General features: G+C 46.3%; 1 protein-coding gene and 1 long non-coding RNA gene across 2 annotated transcripts in view; one reads left to right on the top strand and one right to left on the bottom strand.

Moving 5' to 3' along the window:
• The first annotated feature begins 6,131 nt into the window (after positions 1 to 6,131).
• Positions 6,132 to 12,066, top strand: NHLH2 (nescient helix-loop-helix 2). Its single transcript, XM_040471407.1, has 3 exons — positions 6,132 to 7,612; positions 8,033 to 8,366; positions 10,176 to 12,066. Exon 3 carries the CDS (start codon positions 10,184 to 10,186, stop codon positions 10,589 to 10,591), a length of 408 nt encoding a protein of 135 aa, XP_040327341.1. The 5' UTR covers positions 6,132 to 7,612; positions 8,033 to 8,366; positions 10,176 to 10,183; the 3' UTR covers positions 10,592 to 12,066.
• A 178-nt stretch (positions 12,067 to 12,244) lies between these two features.
• Positions 12,245 to 23,216, bottom strand: part of LOC121027754 (uncharacterized) — a 60,591-nt gene continuing 49,619 nt past the window's right edge. The window contains exon 3 of the long non-coding RNA XR_005788907.1: positions 12,245 to 12,758. This is a non-coding gene — a long non-coding RNA (uncharacterized LOC121027754). The remainder of the gene's footprint in view (positions 12,759 to 23,216) is intronic.

Genomic DNA, 23,216 nt, shown 5'->3' with positions numbered 1-23,216 from the left:
GGCATGCAAAAAAGAAAACCTAATATTTGATCCCATTTATATAAAATTCTAGAAACACAAAATAATCTCTAGTGACAGAAATTAGACCAATGGTTTCCTGTGGGGTGAGCAGGAGGGAGGATGAGCGGGGATGGATAAGAGTATAATTGATATGCTCATGGCCCTGATGGTGGTGATGGTTTCACGGCTCTACACATATCCCCAAACTCTATTACACGGTGCACTTTAAATGCATGCAGTTTATTAAATGCATTAGACCTCAGTAAAGCTGAAAGGGGGTGGGGGTTATGCAAGATAAAATTACAATGAGATACCACCAGACACCTATTAGAATGGCTTAAAATAAGCTTTTAAAAACTAACATAATAAATACTAGGGAATTTGTTGGACAGCTGGAGCACTGCTGGAAAAAATGTAAAATGATACAACTACTTTGTAAAACAGTTTGGCAATTTCTCATGAAGATCAACAAACACCATACCACCCAATGATCTCACCCCAGTTATTTACAGGAGAACTGTATATACATATGCCCTCACACATGCCTGTATGGGCATGGTTATACCAAATTTGTTAGCTGTGTTTTGTTTTTTTTTTTTGAGAGAGAGAGAGAGAGACAGAGAGAGAGTGAGCAGGGGAAAAACAGAGGGAGAGGGAGAGAGAGAATCTTAAGCTCTATCTCATGTCCGTGAGATTGTGACCTGAGCTGAAATCAAGAGTCAGATGCTCAATCGACTAAACCCCCCAGGTGCCTCTCTTAGCTGCAGTCTTAGTATCCAACTGGAAACACCCCAAATGCCGATTCATCTGAGAATAGATAAACAAATTGTGCTACATCATACAATGGGCTACTATCCAGGAAAATAACACCACCACCACCAAATTGCTGATTCATGCAACAACATGGATGAATCCCAATAGCCTTATGTTGAGGGAAAAAGCCAGACTCAAAAATCTACACACTGTATGATTCCATTTTTACAATATTCTGGAAAAGGCAGAACTATAGGAACAGAAATCAGATCACTGGTTATCTGAAGTTGGGTGGGACAAAGGAACTGGTTACTAAGGGAGACTGGGATGCTTTTAGGGTGATGGAAATGTTCTAGATTTTGCTTATATTGGTTACATGAACTTATACATTTGTCAAATTCATAGAATTTGAACCATCTCTGAAGGGTGAATTTTACTTTGTATAAATTAAACTTCAATGAACTGATTTTAAAAATTAACCATCCAAAACATGAGAGCAAACCTCTTAAGTTTTTCAGTGACATTTAAAATCATATCATAATACAAATATCATATGACTTCACTCATATGAGGACTTTAAGATACAAAATAGATGAACATAAGGAAAGGGAAGCAAAAATAATACAAAAACAGGGAGGGGGACAAAAACATAAGAGGCTCTTAAATATGGAGAACAAACAGTGGGTTACTGGAGGGGGGATGGGCTAAATGGATAAGGGGCATTAAGGAATCTACTCCTGAAATCATTGTTGCACTATATGCTAACTAACTTGGATGTAAATTTAAAAATAAATTAAATAAAAATAAAAAAATTAAAATAATGTCATAATCTAGTACTTTTAAACATTTTACTAAATCTGGGGCTTTTGGGTGGCTCAGTTGGCTAAGCATCTGACTTCAGCTCAGGTCATGATCTCATGGTTTGTAAGTTCAAGCCCCCCATCCGGCTCTGTGCTGACAGCTTGGAGTCTGGAACCTACTTCAGATTCTGTGTCTCCCTCTCTCTCTGCCCCTCCCCTGCTCACACTCTGTCACTCTCTCTCAAAAATAAGTGAAGATTAAAAAAAAGTTTTTAAACATGTCACTAAATATAATGGTAAATACTTAGAAGCTTTTTAAAAATATTTATTTATTTATTTTGAGAGAGAAAGAGAGTGTGGGGGGGCGGTGCAAAGAGAAAGAGAAAGAGAGAATCCCAAGCAGGCTCTGTGCTGTCAGCACAGAGCCCGATGTGGGGCTCAAACCTATGAACTGTGAGATCATGACCTGACCTGAAATCAAGAGTCAAGACACTTAACTGACTGAACCACCCAGGCGCCCTATTTAAGGTTTCATATTTTATAGCAAAAGCCACTCTTGGGGAGAAGGCTGAAATAGTACACAAACACTAAGAAGGTAACAAACTAAAATGCACTCCCATGTCAGCAAATTTCACTGATAGACATGGGGACACAACACACTGCTGGAGATTTGAAGAAACAAGTATGAGACCAAATCATGTAGTGTTGGAAGTTTGCTATTTAGTCGGATGAGAAAAGAGAGCAGCTATTTCTAATGTGTTTCAGCTCACAGTACTTCACAGATTCTGTTTCAATAATCAAATACACAAAGAACTTCTTTTTTTTTGAATGCTTATTTATTTTTGACAGAGACAGAGAGAGAGACAGACAGACAGACAGACAGACCATGAACAGGGGAGGGGCAGAGAGGAAGGGAGACACAGAATCCAAAGCAGGCTCCAGGCTCTGAGCTGTCAGCACAGAGCCCATCGCGGGGGTCGAACTTACGGACTGTGAGATCATGACGTAAGCCGAAGTTGGACGCTCAACCAACTGAACCACACAGGCACCCCAAGAACTTCTCTTTTTAAGAGGGCATTAAAGGTAAAATGTATGGGAGAGGAGCTACTCACAACGGAAATGATCTTTAATAAAGAATGACTTATGGGGGTGCCTGGATGGCTCAGTCGGTTGAGCATCCGACTTCAGCTCAGGTTATGATCTCACAGTCCATGAGTTCGAGCCCCGCGTCGGGCTCTGTGCTGACAGCTCAGAGCCTGGAGCCTGCTCCAGATTCTATGTGTCTCTCTCTCTCTCTCTCTGCCCCTCCCCTGCTCATGCTCTCTCTCTGTCTCAAAAATAAACATTAAAAAAAAATTTTTTTTTTGAAGAATGATTTATGGAAAAGTTGTGGACGTATAACCACTGAGGAAATGGCTTCTTTAACTCAAATATAGAGTCTGGGGCCAGAAATACCTCACAAACAAAATTTATTCACTAAATAATTCCTAGGCAAGAATTTTCCATAAGGAAGTTGAAGAAGTATACCAGATATACCCATGTAGTTTCAGAAATACGAGTCTTTTAGAATATGGTAGAATCTTTGCAATACATGAAACCAGAAGAGACCATGAAATTCTAATGTCCCGCAAAGAATCAATTAGTACGTAGCGAAGCTCTTACAGAATCTCTTAAAAGATCTGTTCATATTTAAGTGTTCCAAATCTATTTTTTTATGACTAAAGGATGTCAATTGGAAGCTAACAGATTAAAAACAAACAAAACACCTTAAATGTGTCTCTTCAAGTATGTATTTTTAGAAGAGTTAAGTAGTGATTTTTAAAAAGAAAATTTGTGCCACGGTAAAGGCATTTTAAAGAGAGATATTTAGAAATTGTTCTATTATATGTGATTTTTGATGTCCAAAACAATGGAAATGTGCCCGTATGTCAAAATCTCTTACATGTGAACACTTAAAATACTTAGAAAAATCTAAACTGTTAAAAAAAAAGTGTCCAAATAAAGAGTTTCAGGGATTTTGAACTCATTTCTTAAAAGAATAATAAATTCCCACTAGAAGGAAATTTGCTAGCCAAATTTCAATGAAACTTTGGCACATTTGGTAGATAATACAGAAAAATCAGAAATAGAATTTAGTTAACAATCAATGATGAACTATTATTTGGATCTTTGAATTTTTGTATTACATCCCTTTCTGTTGTATTTGCCATAAAACCAGATTCTAAATAAGTTGGGCTTAAAAACCAGACCATCAGATCACATTATCACAAAGGGTTAAGCAATGATTACAATAAAATGAAGCTTATTGTTTCCAAAAACTATATATTATCAATATTTTTTGCAGTTAATAGGCTTTTGTATTTTAATACAAATTTTTAACAAAAATTATTTTTATGTTTAGCATTACTTAAAAATGTCTTTTCATTTATGCTTTATAATGATAGAATATGCTAGTCGTCTCTGCATAAAGTTTGTTAACAATAAAATACATATACTGGATGTGTATGCTCAAAATTTTTGCTGATAGGGTGCAAAATGGAAGAAAATAGATTGGAAACAGCTGTCTAGTGGAATTAACAAATAATTATAAAGCTTTTGTAGTCCAGTAACGTCTGGCACAATGCTAGATGCACAGTAAGTATTTAAAACTGTTTGCACACTGACCACCTCTGAATGCAAAATGTGGTATTTTATATATGTTGTGCGTGTGTATATATTTCTCCTTCAGAATATGCATTTCTTTTGGTGAATAAGTCCTCTACCTGAGTATATTTGTATAGGATACTATGACCATAGAAGCAGTAAATGCACAGTGGTGGCAGTTTCTGAGTTTAGCCTATCTCAGTCTATATTTTGGCTCCATAATTTATTAGCTGTACACCCTTGAATAGATCATGTTTTGCGTCCCAATTTCCTTAATATGCAAAACCAGGACAACAATAGTACCCGTCTCAACACTTTGTGGTGAAGATAAAATGAGTTAATATGTGTAAAGTCCCTAGACCTATATTTGACATGGAAAGTGCACACTGTAGGTTAGTTGCCAGACAGACAGACACACACACACACACACACACACACACACACACACACACACACAATTGGGGTGAGTATACGGATATGTTTATATTTCATGTCATTTTATTTTGTATTTCTGGTTCACAATATTTATTTTGAACCATAACAGTAATATTATTAACAATATGAATAGTCAACTTGATTGAGCATGAGTTTTAGGCATTCAGTTAAGTACACAGATTATCTTTGTTCGTCTTTAGAAAAAGAATGACATAACATAACAACATGATATACTTTTCTCATTCCCATTTTATAGACAGAAAACTGAGGTCCAGGATAGTAAAGTAAATCCCTTAAGTTTACATGGCTAGCCTATGATAGAGCCAGGAAGTCTGGCTTTTTAAATCACTGCTTGCCACCTCCCTACTGATTTAATATTAGGTAATATTACTCTTAATACTCCATAGTATCATCATTTGTATGATGCTTGGTATTTTAGAAGATACTTTCACATGCAGTGAGTCTCATAACCAGCCTGTGAAGTGAGGAGGGTAGGATTATTATCCTCACTTTTATAGGGGAGGAAACCAATACAGATGAAACTAAGGGTCTTTTGATGGAAATGTTTCTGTGTTACAAATACTCCAGCTGCCTCTGTACATAGAGAGTCATTCACCATAGTACTGAGTACTTACAATGCGTCAAACTCAGACATCCGTGCTGGGGCCATGAGCTACAGACCTGCCCTAGGAGCGTCACAGCCTAGTGGGAAACACAGGTATGGAAACCGAGAATCACCGTGTACGATATGTAATCTCTAAGGGGGATAGGAAAAAAAGTGCTTATGAAGCACAGGAGGGACCATCTGTGCTAGGGAGGTCTTAGAAAAGGCAAAGGTGGCAGTAGGAGAGGGGGAGGCTTTCCTGGAAGAGAGAATGCACACGTATGTGAGCGTGAATTCATGTTTGTGACCATAACTGTGCATCCAGCCATGGCTATGTATGAGTCTAAGCGTGTACCTGTTTACAAGGGCTTTATGTACACGCAGGCTGTCAGTATGGAATCGGTAAGCCTGAATGTAAAAAAGAACGTATCTGGATCCACACACACGTTGGCAGGATCTGACCTGCCCTGGTATGTTCCCCCCACTTCCTTCCTTCCTCCAACACCAGGGTAACTAGAGATACCAGTGGCTTCCCACGGCAGCAATGGTCTCATGAGCTATGGTGATTAGATTCACCAGGTTTTTCACTTTGTCAGTCTGAATGTGTAGCAGTCTAACAGAGCCAGCCAGATTACATGAGTAGTGGGGGGTGAGACTACAGGTATCTGTGGGTGCGCATCTGGGTGCACAGGTCTGGCTATGTGTGGATGCTTGGCCAGAGTGGGGAAACCTCCCTTTTCCCTTCATCTTTACACCTTGGGGAGTTCCTCCACTCACCTCTTTCCACTGCCACCTAAATGCAGCTGGCTTCTGCCTCTGCTGAAACGTCCTGGGGATATCTAAAACATGCTTCTGTGCTGGGGCTGGGCAGAGGCAAAGCTGGGAAGTGTTGGTGCCCATTTTCCTTGGAGACACTTCCTACTCTCCCCACCCCCACCCCATTCCGGTCCAGGCATCTCCCATAGGCTGAAATATGTGTGCAAAGGCAAACAGGACTGGTGGCAGCCATGAGGGTCACTCCCAGGGGTAGGCTGATCAATCCTCTCCCCTGATGATAAAACCTGTTTTTAGAGCAAAATTGAAAAAGAAGGAAAAATGAGGAGTCCTCTCTTCACAAATGTTCCCCCAGGGAATTATTGACATGGAGAATAAGGCTACAGTATTTCTTTATTTCTTTTAAGCTTACACAATCAAAAAAGCCAAAATGATTGCAAATAATACTTAGTTGATGGAGACTAACAGTGTCTTTATAAAGTGGCCAAGTAATTGAACTAGATTTTCCCTTTTGTTATAAGGCATATAAATTCAGGGCCACGGGGTTGGGTATAGCAAAGGCATAATGTGCTGCAATACACTGGTGATTTGTGTGTGTTTACATCCTGGCCCAATGCACTGCCCCTACGCTAAATATTCACATGGTAAAATAAGCAAAAATGAAGTGCAATAATCAACACATGTAATATGCCAGACTTTAACTTGAATGAACGAATGGGTAAAGAGAAAAACAAACATGTTTAGGAAAGTAGGATGGTCTCCTAGAGTGCTCTCTGAAATTACAATGCCTGGATTCTGTTCCCAGTTCCACCAATGACTTAATCTATTGAAAGGGTTTTTTTTTTTTTTTTAAACCACATATTGGAAAATTAGTCCAGTGGCAGGATATATTTCAAAAACATGAATATGCTTCATCAAGTCTTGATCAAATATCTTCTGATGATCACTAATAAATGTTGGCCATTACATACGTGAATATATTTATTATAGTACCATATATAGTATATATTTTCATGTTCTGGACACAAATACTTTCCCAAACATTAGGGGAAGATGCCGGTTTTCTAATATGAGAGGAGAAATTTTCCACAGTCAATATGTTGCTTATTTGCACTTAAAGACTGCATCAATAATCGGAAAAAGAGAAATAGTCTGATAATGGCTAGAGACTCTGTTTAGAGGCTAAGGTTTCTATCATGGACTGCTTTCAACTGTTATATTTTATGGCACAGATTCAGTGGGAATCTGATCTGCTAAAATATTTGGGCTGTGAAAACTCCCACACTGTGACAGATGTCAAGTCCAATTAAGTGACTCATGTCCAGGTTTCTGTCCAATAGGATTTCCCATTAAATATCAATTTAGGGGAAAAAAATTCCATCCCCCTTCTTAAGCCTTTATCTCTTCCACCATCTCCAGGCTGAATCAATTGGTACCAGGAGAGCCAAGAAGCCACACACGCATCTCTGCCTCTTTGCTCTGGCTCTCCCACCCTCTCCCGTCTTTCTCCGCGTCCCTGTCACTGTTACTCCGGGAGACATCCACTTTCCACGAACCTTTCTCCAAGCGTCTCCAAGCCAGACTATATGTATTTTGCTATAAGGTAAAGAAAGGAGGGGGTGGGGGTGGGAGGTGTTAGCAAGCCTTGGAAGACTTTGAAACTGCAAATAGGTGCCTGTTTATACAATCTACAAGTAAATGAGGAGAGAGGAAGAGGCAAGCTTAGCCCCGAGTTACAGTATTGTGTTCCTGGGAACTGGGGAGACATCAGCTGAACAAAGCCTTATCTCAAAAAAAAAAAAAAAAAAAAAAAATCACTTCTGAGGAAGATCGCATCTCTGCCTTGCTCTTGCTCTTCCCAGTTTCTTCTCCACGGTATTAAGGGAAGGAAAGGAGTCCTACAGGAGCAGGATCTTATCTAATGTAACCATCTTTCTTATTGATTCTTCCACTATTAGAAAGTGGAGGAATCAGCCCTTTGATGTGATTGTGTTTATCTCTGCATCTCTTTTGTTATTTATAGAGACCCAGAAGAGGAAAAAAGGCACGAGACTTTTCAACACCTCATTTAAAAAAAAAAAAATCAACAACGAATTTCCCGAAATGTTTGAGAACAATTAAAAGGAGAAGGCATTTTTGGTCTATCAACTAAGTGAACAATCATTTACATCGTCCACATCCTGAGACACTATCGTCCCTCGCTGTGGACACCAGCGAGATGACAGCTGCTTTTTCACACTCGAATGTAAGAAATATTTGCTGCTTTTAATATATACTTCGGAATTTCTCCCCTCTATTCTTTGGGATTTGTAACTCTAAAAGATTGGAGAAAAGATTATCGAGAAGGCTTTTACAAGGTAAGGCTCCTTTAAGTAATTTTTTTTCCCACCTTGGAACTAAGTTAGATTATTCATACCGTCTTCATAGATGTACTTCAGCTAATTGTGAAATGGATGTATGCACGACATGCTATTTGTGACTATTTTAAAAAGATATCTGGAGGAGAATTTAGCATGCTTTGAAGGCAACCCGGGAACTTTTTAGCCGCACTACAACTATGTCGATGCTTACTGTGATTTTCCACCACTCGCCAATTTATTTATGCCCTTTCAAGCCGAATGTACAGGTGCAAGTTGTTCTCCTTTATAAACGTACCCGAGAGAAGCCCGTAGGGAGTCACAGGTAGCTCACTTGGAGCATTTGTTTTTATTTTGCCTTCGAGGACCCGCTTTCCTCGCAGCGCAGTACGAGCCAGCTTGGAGACACATTCGCTCCTGGGCGAGCGCGGCGCGAGGAGAGGATCTCACCTCCCTGGCTTTTGTTTCTCTAGAAGCGAGCCCTCCGACTCCTCGCCGCCACGGATTTCTCCCGCGGCGAGCGTCTCTCGGGCTGCACGCGCGGGGCCCGCGGCCTGGTGCTCTCCCACTGGCGCCGGCGGTCGGTGCGCGCTGCCCCGCAGGTGCCGGCCCCTTTCTTGGAGGCCGGACCACCCCCCCCCCACCCCCGCCGCCGACCACCCGAGCCCCGGGGGTTGTGGGCAGCCCCCTCCCAGGAGGCGCGCGGTCGGTGTCGGAGCTCGAGGCCCCGACAGGAGCCCGGCGGGGCGGCCTTCCCGGGAAAGCGTCGTTCCAGGAGAGCTGAGCACAGCCCCGCTCCGCCTGGGCCAGGCCGCCGCTGCGGGGCTCTCGATTCCGACCCCTCCCCCCCCAGCACCGGGCTTGGCCCTTGGAGAGGAAGCTCGGGTCGCGTCCTCCCGCCCCGGGTCTCCCTTTCCCTCCCAGCCTCCCCTCCCGCCACTACCCCGCCGGCGGCATTTTCCCCGTGAGGTGGTCGGTCGGCTGCTGGGCGCATTGTCTCATGCCACGTCGCCGCGTCCCTAGGTCCCCGATGTGTGTGGCTGTCTGCGTGACAGATGGTGCTTCGGGGGGCCGCGAGGGCAAAAGGGTCAATTTTCCGGAGAAAGGAGCCTTCGCGTTTGTTCAGTCATTGCTTTGTTTTTCCGGGGAAGCGCGAGGGGGACGGAGAAGCTGCCCGCTCCGGGCCGCCTGCCCTCCGTCCACACTAGTGACCGGGGCTCCCCTCCAGCGCGGGGCGCCCTCCACGGCCGCGGCCGTCCCGCACGCCCCAGACTGGTGCGAGGCCCGCGGGCGCCGCGGCCTCCGGCTGCCTGGTCCAAGGCCCTCGGGGCCGGGGCGCCCACGGCGTCCCCCCGCCCCGCGTACACCCCATAAGTGCTCGCCGTTCGGCATCGTTCGTTTGTCAGGGAAGGGGAAGGAAGGCAGGCGGCCTGACGGATCGGTATTTTGGCAGAAGTAGGCACCGGACGCGCGCGCAGCCTCCTGGGCCTGCCGCTTCCCCGCCGGGCCGGGCCGGGACCACAGGCCGGTCTCGGCCTCCCGCAGGCCGAGGAGTCGGGTCCGGGATGCGGCCGGGGCCCAGCCGGGACCTCGCTGGCCCCCGCGCGGGGAGACGCGCGGCTCGGGCCCTCGGGTCTGCCCCTCCGCGCGCTGCCTGCCCGCGGGGCCAGCTCCGCCGAGCGCGCCCGCCTGGGGTGGGGAGGAGACCCGGGACGCGCCGAGGGCCGGCCCGGTAGGCCCTCGCCCGCTCTCCCTCGGATCCAAGGAAGACCCTTCCTTTTATTGATTGATGTTCTGACTCCCCCTCAGCTTCCAAAATGATGCTGAGTCCGGACCAAGCCGCCGACTCGGACCACCCCAGCTCGGCGCACTCGGACCCGGAGTCGTTGGGCGGCGCGGAGGCCAAGGTGCTGGGCAGCGTGTCGGACCTGGAGCCGGTGGAGGAGGCCGAGGGCGACGGCAAGGGCGGCAGCCGGGCCGCGCTCTACCCGCACCCGCAGCAGCTGAGCCGCGAGGAGAAGCGCCGCCGCCGGCGCGCCACCGCCAAGTACCGCTCGGCCCACGCCACCCGCGAGCGCATCCGCGTGGAGGCCTTCAACTTGGCCTTCGCCGAGCTCCGCAAACTGCTGCCCACGCTGCCCCCGGACAAGAAGCTCTCCAAGATCGAGATCCTGCGCCTGGCCATCTGCTACATCTCCTATCTCAACCACGTCCTGGACGTGTAGGGCCGCGGGCGCGGCGGGAGGCCGCCTGTCCGGAAGCCGGGGGAGCGCCACCGGCCCCGGGGGGGCAGCCGCAGGGCTGGTGGACGAGAGGGCCGCCCAGCCGGACAGCCGCTGCGAGAGGCCTGGACGCGGGAGGAAGCTTGCCACGCGTTCGAGCTCTCTCCGGTCAGCGGGGAGTCGAGGGAAGGTTTCCAACTCGGGAAGGTGGGGTTGTCTGGCGAGCCCCCGGGTTTGCAGGGGGCATTATTCCAGGCGAGCCTCCCCGAGGCACCCGCAACGCACAGCCTCCAAACCTCCCCTCCGTGTGTTAGGATCCCTTTAAGGGTGGTTGCTTTAGTTCACTGGAGGCTTTGAGTTCTCCATTTATCTCCCACAGATCTTCACGTTTTGAAAGAATGAGGGCAGGAGCTCAGAAGCTCAGAGTAAAGCCTCCTAACTTTAGACTATCTGGGATTTTTCTAATTGACAAATCACCTAACATTTGGAGGGGGTGGGAGGGACTCTCCTCCAGTGTAGAGATTTAAGGCACAGAACGGTGGAACAGGAAAGTTTCCATTCTGCTGTGGAAGGGAAGATTATATTAGGATCCAAATAAAATAGACAAACCCTAAATATTGGTAAGCTTAAAAGATAAAGAACAGACACACTGTGGGAAGATTTGATCTTGGTGAGATTTTAACCCCAAGGTAGGACACTGATGTAGACAGGAGAATCCATATTTAAATGGAAATTTTAATATCTGATTGCTTTTTCAGGCAAAGTGCCCCTTTATATATCCAAAAACATCTATTTGTGACCTTAAACATGTGGACCCATAGGTACAGTTAGCAAAAGACAACCTATTTTTATTTATGTTAGAAGGAGTAGAGTATTTTTTTCAAGACATTTATTTTTCAGAGTGGTGATAATTTTACTTTGGATACTCTGTGCCAATTTATTTATAGTCAAGTGTTTACAATTTTTCCTGTGGAATAATTATGTCTAACTTTTTATGTGTCTGTTGAGATTATACTGTGGTCTTTCTTTTTTTGCTCTAATTATATTGCACTTGTATAACAAATTTCCCACTTCTCCCTGTTTCTAAACATATTTTATATATTAAGATGTTTGTTCTTGAAAAGGTTCTTTTGTTGTGAGATCAGCAACATTAGCACTTCACTATTATAGTTTTTTAAAAAAAAGTAAGTGTTGTTATTCTTATGTGTAGTTATGTCTGAAAAGTACTTTACAAACTGTTTATAAGGACAGTAGCTTCTTTGTGTGTGTGTGTGTGTGTGTGTGTGTGTGTGTGTGTGTGTGCTGTTTGTGCGTGGGATGATTTTAGGAAATTAAGTTATTTTCCTAAAAAAAAAAAAAAAAGATTTCAAAACTACTTTCCTCTGTGACAACCAAAAAGAAAAGTCTATAACCTGAAAATGTTTCATGTTCTCAGCTGTGAAACTCTTAAAACAAGGAGTGTATTTTAGAGACAAGGGAAAAAAAAAAACACACATCTGCTATCCAAAGATTTTAGTCTTTTTCAGGGTTTTTTTGTGTCTCTGTTGCTTTATATAATGCAATATTTTGTAGTGAAAATAGATATAACCTGGTTTCTATCTGACGAGTTTTTCATATCTCATGAATGGTGCGCTGTTTTGCATATAAATAAAGGTATCAAATAAAGTTCTCTCCTTTATTTAAAGCATACTATTGAAAAATAATAAACATACTGGCTGAGCATGAAGTATCTTAATGGACACAATCCTCAGAAAGGAACTAATTAAAAAATATACACACAAAAAAAACCCCAACAACCCAAATATTAACAAATTTATGTACTGAGGTATTTGATACTTTTCCTAAACTTGGATACTGATCATCTATAGATATCCTACATGTGATGGTGACACAGAGCATGTTCCTCCCAATGAGGAATAAATTATAATGCTTACAGAAAAATATTAATCATGGGTTTTTTGGCTCTAAAAGGAGTCTTAGTAATTAACTCAACCTCTTCAAATTTGATTTAGGAAACTGAGGCACAGGGAGTTTACGTGCCCTACACTAAATCACACGGCTACTTACTGGCAGTAAGAAGACCCCAAGATGATGACACTGAGTCCTCGTGGCACTTGTTAAGAACAAGGTGTACATTGTAGCACTCGAACATCTAATCCAGACATGACACCTGCAAACAAGAAAAAAAAACTAAGTCCTGGACCAACCTTGGGATGTGAAGAATGTCATCTACAAAAGCTATAAAAATTTGAAATAGTCCGTGTATAAGCAGAACACGTGAATAACTTTAACTCTACACATGTACAACATACACACACACGTATTGAATATTATGAACCATGAGTCTTATATCACACCAAATCTCTGGTTGCCAAGTAAAAATTATAATTATGTGGATGCTTCATTTTATGTCTGTGAAATATCTGGGATTCTGAGCATTTTTCACCTTTCACCCAGGTATCTTATAGTCAAGTTCACAGATACCTAGTAAGTGAGACTTCATTCTCTTCTTCACATGGAGGTGCATAGTAAGAACACACTTTGTAGGGCATGAAAAAGAATGGAACCTGCTTTGGCTTTGTACCTGGACCAAGTCCTGGCCACTGCAGCAGGGGCTGGTTCCTCCAGCCTCCAGACATGCTGTCTTTGGACTGAGTGTTTGAATTGAGGTCTCCCCCCCTCTAGGAACAGTTTCAGTCCTCATGGCACTTCTCTCTTGTATGACAAAAAAATCGGCTCTGCTCCCATGCCAAGAAATGGAGTCAACTTCTGACCTCCAGAACCTTCTGACAGCCCCCTTTTCCTGGTTTATGAGCTCGATTTCCAACTGACCTACACAGACTTCCCATTGACAGCTGGGGGGGGGGGGGATCTTTTTACTCACTTCCCAGACCACGGCCCTCACCTCTGGTGTTAAGTAAGGCGGACATGAACCAAGGGCAAAGGGCAACATCCTTTCCCAGGCACACGGCCCCTGTGAGGCCAGGAGAGGATTGTGCAATTTCAGATCCAAGGCAGCTCAGCACCCTCCAAAGAGAAAGGGAGCACTGTCGTGCTCTGCTACACCAGAAGGTAACTGACTCATCCCTGGCATGTAGCAGGGACTCAGCGACATGTATTCAGCCACAGGTAAGGGAGTAATAATTCTTGTCTGTAGAATGACGGCAATCATTCAAATCTTACATTCAACAAATATTTGTTGAGGACCTACTGTGTGCTGAGCATTGTTCTAGATGCCACGAAAAGAGCAACAGATGGGACCAAGTCTACTGGAGAAAAGACAACAAGTAAACAATATTTAATTTCAAGTTTTGCCGTGAAGAAAAATACAGCAGGGTAAATTGAGAACGGCAGCTGAGGGCATTGCTGCCCTGTGACTGCTGTTAGGGCCGGCCTCTCAGAAGCGGCAGACACCTGGATCCACCTAACCAGCCGCTTCCAAGATCACTGCTACTTGGAGGGCCGTCTTCTCACATCTTGTTAACGTGTCTTGTGCGCAAGCCACCCAAAACAGCCCAAGCCGAGCTCTCACCACTCCCCACTGCCAGGGGCCTTGTCCTTCACCCCCAGCTCGCTCCCTCCCTAGACACGCTGGGGACCACAGTTCCTCCCAATGTTTCTCTCACCTTCTGCCCTCTGTCCCAGCTGCCCAACAGCTGGCCAGTGCATTGCCACTCCCCAGAAAACTGAGCCCCACCTGGCCCAGCTGACGAGGCCACCTGTGCTGGGTATTTCTATGCCCAGATGACTGCTTCACTTCTGCCACTGTCCAGAGACATCCAGAGAAAAGGGGCAAAAGTCTTGAGCAAAAAACCCCTCCCCGGGCAGGGGGCGGGGAGGATAATGGGAGGGCCAGTGGCAGAGAGTACGGGTGGTGGCACAGATTAGGAAAGGAAGAGCAGACTGAGGACAGGGGGTGTATATGGAAAGAAATGGAGCTGGATGGAGGAGGATAGAAGGCCTGTTTCCCCCTCTGAATCCTGTTCTTGGGGCTTCCTCCCGTGGCCCTGCCCCATGACCACGTGTCTGTTAGGATGAGGTAAGCAGACAGAGCCCACCTCAGGAGTGCTGTGGTGTAGCCAGTCCCTGTCACTGCTATCTGTCTCTGGTTGCCGTCTTCCTCTCACTGAGGTCTGGGGTAGCAAGGGATGAGGGGCAGGGGACAGCCAACTCAAGTGCATGTACAGCCAATACCCCTTCCCAGGCCTGGACGGGCTCTCGCTCATTGTTGGTGTGGTAGATACACTAACAGCTAACGTGTAGTCAGTGTGAACTATGTGCTTACTGCGCTAAGACCTTTGTGTGCATTCTTGAGAGCTTGTTTGGAGGTTCTAGCAGGGGAGCGCAGCTACTCGCATGCCCTTGACTGAAGAACAGTCCTCCTCTATCGGGGAAGGTCGTCCTCTTCGACCGAGCGCGCTTCCGGAGGGACACACGTGGAGCGGTGAGGGAGGAAGGGGACCCCTGCCTAGTCAGCCAGATCAGCCGAATCAACCCTGGTGATCAATGGGGTGACAGATGTCGTGGCCAGATCGCCCTCACATCCTGTTCTTATGTGCATTCTTAGCTCTTTTAATCCTCACAATAACCCATTGAGGTAGGTACTTCCATTTAACAAGTTGAGGAAACCGAAGCTTAGAGAAATTACATAACTTTCTCAGGGCCATGAAACCACGTCTGTCGGTCTATCCAAGTGCCTGCCTTTAGGGGTCACACTCAGTGGTTTTCCTTTGCTAAAGGGGGGCCGTGACATGCACACACCCTACCTTTGGCCCTTGTACCCCATCTTCTCATGCATGTGCTTAGGAGAAGCTCCAGTTCAGGTAACGCCTAAGGAGTGCAGGCCCCCCAACCAAGTGGACCCGTGGAGGCTAAGACTGAGCCTGTGCCCTGCTTGCCAAGTTCAGCGTGTGCCTGGGCTTGGGACTAAGCCATCGGGTGGTAGGGGAGCCTCTTTCTACTTTGCAGGAAGACACTGCAGGCAGGTGGCAGCTGTGGACAGGCTCCTCCTGGAGGAGGACACTGTCTGCGACATTACTATTCACCACCACGGTGGGGCTGGCTCTTCAGTCTACCCCACCCACACTCCTTAGCACATTGAGGTCCATTCTCCCGATGCCCCGAGAAACAGCTTTTCAGTTTAGATAGCCTGCCATTCCCTGCCTGAAAGCTCTCCTTGAGTTCCCATTGCTTATAAATAAAGCCCAAGTTTTTTCTCCAGGCATAGAAATCTTTCACAAGCTTGTTGCAGACACTCTCTAGCATCATCTTCAGCCATTCTCCCTGAGGTTAAATGTTCCTGCCAAATTCAGATTTCCTCTCTTCTCTGGAGATGCCTGGTCCTTTATAATCTGTGCCTTTGTACTCGCTCTCCTTCTCCCTAGGATGCTCTCCTCCGTTCTTATTTTTTGCCCAGAAACTTCCAATCATTCCATTGTCACCTAACTCAAATGTAACCACTTTACAACACTTTCCTCGGTTTCTTTGGGCAGCATTAGCCACTCAGCTCCCTGAGTCCCACGCGCAAACCTTATACCAGAATTTGTTTCTCCTATCCCTGTGTTTGAAACCCAGGGGTCTGGGGCCAGGTTTAGATTCTGGCTCCAACCCATTCTAGATGTGTGATGTGGAACGTGTTACCATACCTCCTCAAGCTGTCGTTTTCAGATGTGTAGGAGGGGACAATATATGCATCTATCTAAAATGCATATCATGAGGTTTCCACAGGATATTGTAGAGTGCTTGCCAGAAGAGCAAGAATACAGTAAGTGCCACATAAATGCGAGCTATTACCATTACTTTGCATTTATAGTATATATAGGACACTATATATATATATATATATATATATATATATATAGGAGAAACTAAAAATAATACATCAATAGTTCATGAGTGTATTAACGATCTGTGGTCTCTACCACCTGTATTCATGTGCATAGGACACACTGCTAGGTCTACAAGAGGTCAGACAGCAAAAATCCCTGTCCTATAAGACAGAAAACATTACAGGGAAGTAAACAGCATGCGATGGAATGAAACATAAATGCATACATTACAAGTGACGCATACATCTGAAGCCCCCGCGCCACCCCATGTGCGAGGCCTGTCCCACGCCTTTTATCTTCTCATCGTGGTTTCTGCCCTCAGCACTGGTGCTGTCACAGGCAGAGTGGTCAGGAGCGCGGGCTCTGACAAAGCACGCTTGTGTTCAAACCCCAGCTCTTCCACTACCTGGCAGTGACCCTGAAACAAATTACTTAGTTCTCTGCCTCAGTTTTTTCACCTGTAAAATGGGGGTGGTGGTGGCGATAGTAGTTCCTACCCTGTAGCATTGTTAGGAAGATTAAGTTAATTCATGTAAAACACTTAGAACAGGTCCGGTGCATGTTAAGAGCGCAGCAGCACTTACTATAATGGCTCTTACAGCAGGTGAGCTTTTTGAAAGTTAAGCAACTAAATTATTTTTGAGGTAATGAAGAGAGGAATTGTTGGAATTTCCTGTCCAGTTTTGCTAAGTATTTCCAGATCAGGAAGGAAGTTCCTCACCTCCTTGATGATCATTCCAGAAAGACACTAGGAAAAAGGGACAGGATATTAGGATATCAGGAATCACAGGGCAGGTGTAAGAGTGGTGGATGTAGGAAAGGGAAGGTTCTCTCAGGATCTCCTGGGGTCCAGATGGGCTAACTGGGAGGGGAAAGGACATGGGGATCAGTCTGCCTGAAAGGCTCAGGAGGTCAGATGCACTCAAGGGAAGGAGCTGAGTCTGTGGAGCAGTACCTGGTGAGTCCTCTCCTAGGGGATAAAAGTAGTGAGGGTTAGGGGTCATTCCTGGAGCAGTGGGAGGTGAGCTGCCATGGAGATCTGCTATGAGGGGAGGCTGCCTCAGTTCCGGAGTGAGTGATTGGGGCCTGGTGAGTAAAAATCAATCAGCATGAATTTTCTGAGTAACTACATTAAAAACCACTCTTAATGGAGAGTTTAAGAACATCTACAAAAGCAAAGGGCATAGTACACTGCGTTCTAATATGATGACATTTCATTTATACTCTTATCCACACTTTCCCCCTACCCCTTTGGGCTGTTTGAAGCACGTTGCAAACATCACATCATTCATCCATAAATACACCAGTAAATATCTCTAAAGGATAAGGACCTTCTTTTTTCTTTTTTTTTTTTTCGTTTATTTATTTTTGGGACAGAGAGAGACAGAGCATGAATGGGGGAGGGGCAGAGAGAGAGGGAGACACAGAATCGGAAACAGGCTCCAGGCTCTGAGCCATCAGCCCAGAGCCTGACGCGGGGCTCGAACTCACGGACCACGAGATCGTGACCTGGCTGAAGTCGGACGCTTAACCGGCTGCGCCACCCAGGCGCCCCAAGGACCTTCTTTTAACATAACTAAATTACCATTATTAGTGTGAAACAAATTAGCAGTACTTTCTGAATATCATCAGTGAGTACCTACATTTTTGGGGGGAATTTTACAGCTGGCGTAACCCACCTTTCCGAATTATCTTTTCCTCCAGCCAGTTGGATCGTCTTTCTGATGGTTCTCCATTTTATTTATTTATTTATTTTTAATGTTTATTTTTGAGAGAGAGACACAGAGAGAGCACCAGCAAGGGAGGGGCAGAGAGAGGGAGACAGAATCTGAAGCAGGCTCCAGGCTCCTAGCGGTCAGCACAGAGCCCGATGCGGGGCTCGAACTCAGGAAACGTGAGATCATGACCTGAGCCGAAATGAGCCACCCAGGTGCCCCTGATGGTCCTCTATTTTAAAAATTCTTAATTTTGGCACTCTCTCTCCTCTCTCTCTCACACGTGCACGCGCGCGCACACACACACACACACACACACACACACACACACACACACACACCATGAATGCCCCTCTTACCACCCTCTCCCTGCCTTGTCAATGGAGGGACATGCCCAAGAACTGGCCAGTTTAACACAGGAGGTCATTCCACAGCCCCAAGCTGCTGTGGGGGTACCACCTGGGTAGTTAGTGGGTGATGGCTGGTTAACTACAACCCAGGGTAAAAGACAACACTGCCAGAGCCCAACTCAGGCAGATTTCAAAGACTTAAAAACAAAAAACCAGGTGGATTCTCTTAGCTGTTGGCTGGGAACTGGGGTGAGGGGGTGCTCTGGAGAAGGAAGAATTCTGCGGAATTAGAAGTGAGGACCTGCGAGCCCTCCCTGACAGCAGCATCTGCAGAGGCTTGAGGATTATTAACAACAGCAACAAATGCCCCCAGCACCGTCCTTCCAGCTCACAAAGTCTGTCACATATGCCGGCTCTGTGAGTCCTTCAGGCCCCCAGGACAGAGGTATGGCCAGCTGACGTCCTGAGTGCTTAAGTGGCTCAGCCACAGTCTCCTACCTTGTCAGCAGCAGAGCCGCCTAGAAGCCTCTGACTCCCAGACAGCCCACACTGTCCTCCCTGGGTTGTAGCCCCGCGACTAACAGCAAAACAGCAAGAAGTGCACAGACTTTAGCACTTGCCCTGGGCGGGGCACTTTCGATGATTACTCACATGGTCCCCCAACAGTCAGTGACTTAGGAGCCCTTATTTTTCCTAAATCACAGATGAAGACACTGGAACACAGAGAAATTAAGGCACATGCCCAAGGTCACACGGCTGGCAAGCTCTGAATGGAAAATGAAGCTGGGGCGGGGGCAGTAAAATTCAAAACCTTATACTTTGAAAACGGAGAAAAAGGAAAAAAATACAAGAGTTTATTTTTTTTGGTGGGAAACAAAACACCACCCAAAACTACAGGAATTGAAAGAACACATTTTCTCTTAAGCATCCTGGGCCCTGGAGCAGACACTGGCCCAGCCCACTGGACTTGCCCTCTAGTGTGGAGCAGGTGGCTAGGGCCCAAGTGTGGGGTGTGGTTCTGAGCTTGGCTTTGGGAAGTTGGGTGCTGAAAGCATCAAGCTGCATGGCCCCAGGCCAATCCTGGGAAAGGTCCACAAGGAGTCACGGTTGCAGGGTGACCTTGACAACACCTAGACTTTGGGAAGTGGTCAGAAAGCCTCTGTGGTCAGTGCTCTTGCACGATTCTGAGTCAGTGGAAACAGAAACGAGTGTTCCCACAAGACAGGCAGGTACAGACACTAAAGGTTCGCACAAAGAAAATGAGCCCACCCAGGAATCGCACGTCTACTGCGTCCTTGGTGTGACAGATGCCACGGGCCGACAGCAGTCACACACACACACACACACACACCTGCTCATGTCTCCCCACCTTGTTCTTCATATCTAGTTCTATTTCTGGACTTTGCTGTCCAGATCCCCTGATGCCAGGCACTTAGTTCTGGCCTGTGGTGTGAGCAAGAGGAAATGGTACTTACTACAGTAGCTCATGATTAATTTTTTAAAAACTCTGAAACCCCAATTAAAGTTCTGGGTGATTTTTTTGTTAGTTGGGACTTCAAGAGGTGTTTGGTGTTCTTGGTTTGCAGGCAGAAGCCAGGACGCTGGCGGCTGGGGTGTTTGCTGCGGGCTCTGTGTCCCTGTCCCCGGAGTCATTGTATTTGCATGCGGGCCCGGATTTGTCTTTGGCTTCTTGTAGGGTTTGGGATGAGACCCTCTGGTCCCAGGGGAGGGGGGCAGGTGTTGCTCCAGTCGAGCGAATGGAACCAAATTACAGGCCCGTCTGTCACCTCCTCTGGGAGAAGGTGGAGGGAGGGGGATGGGAGGGAGGGAAGGAGGCAGAGAGTGGGGAGAGGGGGAGAGGGGAGAGGCCTCACTGCAGGAGAACAGAGAGCCAGAATCGGCTCTGGCTGCGGGAGGATGGCGAAGAGGACCTGGAGCGAGCGAGCACCGCCGGGACGTGGCGTGGGGATGACACTGTGTCCCTGGGGGCCGCCGCGTAGGCTCGCGACCCCATGGCTCTTTGCTGACCCTCTGAGATCCACCGCCACTCAGGCCATGTCTACGCGGCGCCAGCGAGCACTCACCCTGGAATTGGTTTCACTAAATAGACTGACGTATTTTCTGACTGCACTGACTTGGGGTCTGTGTCTCTATTCCGTCCCATCTCCTGAAAACAAACCTCCAACACATCCATTGCCTTAATCTTTTGGTCTAGAAAGTGGCTTGCTCAGGAGTGCACTCTTCAATCAAGCCGCGCCAATCTGCATGTGCAGACCTAGATGCGCCACCCTGATTATAGCCCCGGGTGGGCACAGCCACTGAACCACACTGCCGGGATTTGTCCTGCAGCCAGAGTTAATGCCCACCCTGCCGTGGTGATGTCCTACGGCTTCAGGAGCCCTTTGGAGGGGACTGAGGTTGCTAGGTCTAACCAGAGATAACAATGAACACTTGGCTGTCTGAGGCAGCCTCTAGAGATCATCCCTCTACTGAAGGCCCCACTGGGGCAGAGCAGTGTTATTCTAAGCTACCTGAGAAAAATACAAACAGATAATGTGGGCCTTTTGTGGGCAGGAATAATACACTACCATCATTTTGCTTTCTCTTGTAGATAGAGTGGTACAGAGAATGTAAGAGAGAATGGGCGGGGGGCGGGGGGGGGGGGAGATCTCAAACCAGAGAGAGTGACTCTAATAGGAAACAAGTTCTTGTCAGATTCTCTAGACTCGTGTGGCGAAAACAGCGTTTCACATGCCTTATTCTCTCTCCCTGCCTCTGGGGTAGGAAAGGTTAAAGAAATTGTCAGCTCCTACTAGCTCTTTCAATAAGAAAAGAACTGAGGCATAGAGTGATGATGTACTGCAGGCCCAAGAAGAGACAAATTTCTTCCCCTTTTCTTCGACAATAAAATGATTGACAGAGATAATTCCCCATGTGAGATGAAAAACAGAATTGCCAGCAGCGAGTGGCTGTGCTTAGATTGTGGCTGGTGAGACTCTGTCCACCCGATGTCAAGTGATGACTGAAAAGGGAAACATGAATTCCATTATGCAGCTGTTGTTGCTGCTGGTTGCCAAAATACCCAGATGTTCCCAAACATCTGGGTACTTGACAGCATGTTTTTACCATATATCCAGATGCTTGGTATTGTGTAGACAAAGGCCAAACCTGGACACAGAGAAGCAAGATAACTACCTGGAAAGAGAGGCACCAAAAGTTGGTCAGGGGACAGAGAAGGGAGATTGCGGGGTGATGGGGGAAGAAGAAGAGAAATGAAAGGGAAAAACTTAAGTGAGAAGATAAAAATAAATAAATAAATAAATGTTCCAAAAGAGAACAGTTTTCTGTTTCCTAATGGCCTGCACCTTGGCCTCACTCCCCCCTGGCTCCGTGACAGGCAGCTTTGCCTGCCGGTGTCTGGGTGGTAAAGGGCACAAGGGGGTGATCGGGAAGACACCCGTGAACAGGCCTGGAGCAGTGGTCCAGGCTGGGATGCGAGGCTTACTCAAGGCGGGTGGCTGTGCACCTGCAGAGAGGTGGGACTGCAAAGTGGAAAAGTGATCCGCATGGTGGGGGAAGTGGTTATCCCACAGGATGAAGAGTTGAACTTCCTGTCAAGATGCCCACGTTCAGAAAAGCACTGAAGTGTCCCGAGTAGTCAACTTCACTTCCAGTTATCAATCAGGATGATGAGCTTGGTATCGGCACAACCAGGGATGGTGTAACAGAAGGAAAAGGGTAATTGATGGGGGGGGGGGGGGAGGTTGTGCGGTTCGGTGACAGATTTAGAGGAGGGGACATGATGTGATCGAGGTGATGGTGGGAGTAAGTGTTAGGCTTTCAGAACAGCTCACAAAGCCCCCTGCAATTCCCAAGCTGTCTGTTATCTATGAAATGCAAATCAGGAGGGGAGTGACATCATGTCGGATTATGGCCACAGGGAGTAATTATTTAGACATTAAAGGCTACTGAAGGGAGTGGTTGACAATATTAATGATGTCCAGATGGACAGAATGTGATGCTAAAATTATTTTCTAGTACAAAGAACAAGGGAATTTTTATCAGGCTTTCTTTTCTATTGGACAGCCTGGATCTCTTGGTGGTTTGCCCCTCAAAGAGATAGTGATACTAAGAGATGGCCTCTGGAATTAAAAGCACAATGGGGTTTGCAGAAACAAGCCACAGTCTCCAGCTCCTGCGAACAGAGGTACAATCAATATGCAAAACGTTCACATAATAATTATGACTATAAAAAGAGGAAACAATCTCAAGATGGTGTCTATAACAAGCCAGTGATTGGAAACCCTTCTCTCCCAACACTCACACCACCCCATTCTGCCTTTCTTTTCCAAATACAGCAATTTGTTCCTCCTCAGGGCCCTCCTCTCCTCCCCCCCCCCAACCCCCACCACAATACAAACACTGACACAGGCAGTGGTCATTAGTACTGGTATCAACTGCCTAACCACAGGTAACAATATTCCCAACCACTGATTAACATAAGGAGAAAGGCATCTTGGCCAAGACCACATTGTGAACAACAACAACAACAACAACAAAACCAAAAAAAAAAAAAAAAAAAAGGAAAAAGCCACAACCTGAGATCCAAATTGGGAAAGACTAAGAGGCAATAGCAAATTACAGAAAACCAGTCTCAAGGAGACCCACGGGCAAATCTGCTGATCTGGACAGCGTGCCTGACAATGCCAGCCAGAGGTCTGCTCTCCCTTCAGAG

This window comes from Herpailurus yagouaroundi, unplaced genomic scaffold (genome assembly GCF_014898765.1).
Source record: "Herpailurus yagouaroundi ecotype Mexico unplaced genomic scaffold, PumYag 77, whole genome shotgun sequence".
Classification (NCBI taxonomy): domain Eukaryota; kingdom Metazoa; phylum Chordata; class Mammalia; order Carnivora; family Felidae; genus Herpailurus; species Herpailurus yagouaroundi.
This window is presented reverse-complemented; position numbering and strand designations above follow the sequence as displayed.

Coding starts and splice junctions, on each gene's coding strand:
- NHLH2 (XM_040471407.1), top strand. CDS start 10,184: ATGATGCTGAGTCCGGACCAAGCCGCCGACTCGGACCACCCCAGCTCG.